Below are 5,000 nucleotides of genomic sequence, written 5' to 3' on the forward strand. Positions count from 1 at the left end.
ATAATAATAGATGATGTAATAGATGATGTAATATAATAATAGATGATGTAATAGATGATGTAATAAAGTATTAAATGATGTAATAAAGTATTAAATTATGTAATATAGTAATAGATGATGTAATAGATGATGTAATATAATAATAGATGATGTAATAGATGATGTAATATAATAATAGATGATGTAATAGATGATGTAATAAAGTATTAAATGATGTAATATAATAATAGATGATGTAATATAATAATAGATGATGTAATAGATGATGTAATATAGTAATAGATGATGTAATATAGTAATAGATGATGTAATATAATAATAGATGATGTAATATAACAATAGATGATGTAATATAATAATAGATGATGTAATATAGTAATAGATGATGTAATATAGTAATAGATGATGTAATAGATGATGTAATATAGTAATAGATGATGTAATAAATGATGTAATATAATAATAGATGATGTAATATAACAATAGATGATGTAATATAGTAATAGATGATGTAATATAGTAATAGATGATGTAATATAATAATAGATGATGTAATATAACAATAGATGATGTAATATAATAATAGATGATGTAATATAGTAATAGATGATGTAATATAGTAATAGATGATGTAATAGATGATGTAATATAGTAATAGATGATGTAATAAATGATGTAATATAATAATAGATGATGTAATATAACAATAGATGATGTAATATAATAATAGATGATGTAATATAGTAATAGATGATGTAATGGTTAACCTGCAGCTGTCCGGCGGCCGTCAGCATCTTGTGTCGAGCCTGCAGCGTGGAGGACGAGGACATGGACACACACATGCTCTGTCTCAGCCAGCGGACGTCCTCCCACATACAGGACAGCTGTAACACACAGTCACCTGTTGGTCATTCTATCCAATCACAGAGCAGCGTGTACACCTGTGTGTGAGGTCAGAGCACCTTGGTGAACCAATGGAAGTCCTGCATGAGGGAGCTGCTGTACGAGTCGTCCACCTCTACGATGGGGATCTGATCCTCCGCCGTCACCAGCAGGCTGTCCTTATGGAAGAACACCGTGGCCAGGTACACGCCCCTAAATACACAGAGAGGTCAGAGGTCAGGTACACGCCCCTAAATACACACACACAAATACACACAGGGTCAGAGGTCAGAGGTCAGTGGCCAGGTACACGCTCCTAAATATACACACACAGGGTCAGAGGTCAGTGGCCAGGTACACGCCCCTAAATACACACACACAGGGTCAGAGGCCAGGTACACGCCCCTAAATATACACACACACAGGGTCAGAGGTCAGAGGTCAGAGGTCAGTGGCCAGGTACACGCCCCTAAATACACACACACAGGGTCAGAGGTCAGAGGCCAGGTACACGCCCCTAAATATACACACACAGGGTCAGAGGCCAGGTACACGCCCCTAAATATACACACACAGGTTCAGAGGTCAGAGGTCAGAGGCCAGGTACACGCCCCTAAATATACACACACAGGGTCAGAGGCCAGGTACACGCCCCTAAATATACACACACAGGGTCAGAGGTCAGAGGCCAGGTACACGCCCCTAAATATACACACACAGGGTCAGAGGTCAGAGGCCAGGTACACGCCCCGAAATATACACACACAGGGTCAGAGGTCAGGTACACGCCCCTAAATATACACACACAGGGTCAGAGGTCAGAGGTCAGGTACACGCCCCGAAATATACACACACAGGGTCAGAGGTCAGGTACACGCCCCTAAATACACACACACAGGGTCAGAGGTCAGGTACACACCCCTAAATACACACACACAGGGTCAGAGGTCAGGTACACACCCCTAAATACACACACACAGGGTCAGAGGTCAGGTACACACCCCTAAATACACACAGGGTCAGAGGTCACACACAGGTCATTTATTAATGATTGATTATAGCTGATGAGCTGACTGCAGCTTTGTTCAAACATCAAACAGTTTATATCACACTAATTAGCACCAAATGTCATTATCAATTAATCTACTGAGTATTTTTTTATCACTTGATCAGTTATCAGGTCAGGTTAACCTTTTGGTGTTTTCTGCTTCAAACATCACTGACATGATTCTCTGATGATAACAATAGTTGCTGATTGATCATCGTCTGTGCTGTGACCCTGTGACCCTGTGACCCTGTGACCATGTGATCATGTGACCCTGTGACCATGTGACCCTGTGACCATGTGACCCTGTGACCATGTGATCATGTGACCATGTGACCATGTGACCATGTGACCATGTGACCAGCAGAGGAGGGTTAGGGTTTAGGATGAATTCAGAATCATCACAAACCTTTTCAGTGTTTTCACAAACTTGTTGGAGGAGTTGAAGAGATGCTTGAGGCTCCTGGAGACGGACTGCTTCCTGCTCGGGTTCTGAAGCTTCGACGTGTCTGCACATAAAACAACAAGAGAAGAAGAACAAAACATTTTAATACTCTTGACAGTTTGACTGATTTCACTTTTGTGGATTTGAAAATGTTTGGACAATAAACTTCTCATCAGTGTGTAGTCGGTTGTTAACAGCTCCACCAAATCACATGCTTTCATTTCAATAAATGTTCAAATGATCCAATATTTCAGCAAAAATCAAAGATTACAGAAAAAGTCCAAAAACTGAAAACACATTTGTGTATCAGAGCTTTGTCCCTGAATACTTTAACGTCTTCATTGTGAGGAGTTATTTTTGTCTCAGAGAGTTTCGGGGTCATCGGGGTCGAGTCTCTCTCCCACGTTGCCAGTCTGTTATTTTATCTTGTTCATTGGTTCGATCTCTTTTTCCCTCCCTCCCTCCATCCCTCCATCCCTCTCTCCGTCCTCCGGCCCCACGAGGGCGGCCGGCCGCTCAGCGATGCCAATCTCCAAACCACAGCGCCGCTTTTTACTGACGCTAATTAAGCGTCACATAATTACTGTTCTGTAAACAGACGGCAGACCTGGAGCCGTCTGACATGAGGAGGAGGAAGAGGAGGAGGAGGAGGAGTAGGAGGAGGAGGAGTAGGAGGAGGAGGTAGAGGAGGAGGAGGAGGCAGAGGAAGAGGAGGAGAAGGAGGAGGAAGAGGAGGAGGAGGAGTAGGAGGAGGAAGAGGAGGAGGAGGAGAAGGAGGAGGAAGAGGAGGAGGAGGAAGAGGAGGAGGGAGAGGAGGAAGAGGAGGAGGAGGGAGAGGAGGAGAAGGAGGAGGAAGAGGAGGAGGAGGAAGAGGAGGAGGGAGAGGAGGAAGAGGAGGAGGAGGTAGAGTAGGAAGAGGAGGAGGAGGAAGAGGAGGAGGAGAAAGATGATTGATACTACATAAAGTACTACTACTACTACTACTACTACATAAAGTACTACTACTACTACTACATAAACTACAACTACTACTACTACATAAGGTACTACTACTACAACATAAAGTACTAGCACTACTACTACATAAAGTACTACTACTACTACTACATAAAGTACTACTACTACTACTACATAAGGTACTACTACTACTCCATAAAGTACTACTATTACTACATAAAGTACTAGTACTCCATGTATAGTCAGTATGAACAGGAGGAATAATAACTGTATGTTCTCTAATGTGCGTCCTTAAATAATAAATAGGTTATGTCAACTGATGTTTCACTGATAGTTTGTTTGACTATAACCTGTTTAATGATTTATGTAAATCTGACGTCAGTTATAGCACTCGTTAGCATTATGCTAGCACATTTCTATAACGGTTATAACGGTTTTATTTATACGGTTTATGGCGCTAATAATTTAACGGTTATTAGCGCCATAAATAGCAACAACTTATTTTATCACCATTAACACATTAATATATTACTGTGAGAGAAAGTGTAATGTTTATTGATGTTTAAGATTTACACGATAGCCTCCAGTTACATTATATACCACTGTTGCCATGGTGATTAACGTTACCGGTTGTTATATAGTTTCCAGACCATAAACAGCCAAATATCATCATATAATCACATCATCCACCTCCAATCATCTAACCCATCACCTGTAAATGAAAACCTCCAGTTCCTGACTCTTTAATGGGGGTCTATAATAAAAATACCTTTCAAGCAGAAACTCCGCGACCGTTTCATCCGTCTTTAGCTCTGGATGAAGCTTCATCTGTTGATTCTTCTTTTAGCTCTTGTTGCATCAAACTCTTTCTTTACTTTTCTTTTTCCCCGTGGGAGCAGCTGGAGGTGGAAGCCGTGGCTGCTTCTGTCTGTCATTGTCAGTCATTACTGTCTGTTTACTATCTCCGAGTATCATGGATGGATTATAATACAGACTCTCTTCCGGGTCGGAGTGCGCGCATGATTACGTAATGCGGACCGAACGATATGATTGGTCGGAGTTTTCACTGAATATTATGAGAATGGAATAATGTTTAGTTTCTGTGCTGGTGGATCTCTAACTTTTCAGAGTGCTATTACCTTATTAACCCTTAAACAGGCAGGAATGGAAAATTCAATGTAAAAAATCATATTTGATGTCACTAGTTATGTCATTTGCACCTAAAGTAAAACATTTCCTTCATATTTTTAATATATTTTGCATTTTATGAATTGTATCTCCACCAGGATGCTTTGCCCTTATTAAGGTATAAAATGGTGATAATGGTAAAACACTTAAATGTGTTATTTAACATAGTAAAGTTAAAGTGATACATTCTGCTCATTAATATCACACATACTAGTTTCTAAACTGATTTTTATCATTTCTATCAAAGTATAAACCTACCACAAGCTTCAATTCTACCAATTAAAGGCTCATATACAATTAAACAACCACCTTAACCCTCCTAAAGTTAAAGAGTCTGTATCTCCTGGTGCACGCTGCCTGTTTAAGGGTTAATAGCATTTTAACTTAACCCTTAAACAGGCAGCGTGCACCAGGAGATACAGGAAATAACACATTTAAGTGTTTTTACCATTATGACCATTTTATACCTTAATAAGAGCAACG

General features: G+C 40.0%; 1 protein-coding gene across 1 annotated transcript in view; it reads right to left on the reverse strand.

Moving 5' to 3' along the window:
* Window positions 1–5,000, reverse strand: part of ankfn1 (ankyrin repeat and fibronectin type III domain containing 1) — a 48,507-nt gene that overhangs the window by 20,316 nt on the left and 23,191 nt on the right. The window contains exons 8-10 of the mRNA XM_053341848.1: window positions 2,337–2,436; window positions 963–1,095; window positions 768–884 (exon numbers count right to left, since the gene is read on the reverse strand). Of these exons, the coding sequence (XP_053197823.1) occupies window positions 768–884; window positions 963–1,095; window positions 2,337–2,436 (350 nt within the window). The remainder of the gene's footprint in view (window positions 1–767; window positions 885–962; window positions 1,096–2,336; window positions 2,437–5,000) is intronic.

Source organism: Scomber japonicus, chromosome 20 (assembly GCF_027409825.1).
Source record: "Scomber japonicus isolate fScoJap1 chromosome 20, fScoJap1.pri, whole genome shotgun sequence".
Classification (NCBI taxonomy): Eukaryota; Metazoa; Chordata; class Actinopteri; order Scombriformes; family Scombridae; genus Scomber; species Scomber japonicus.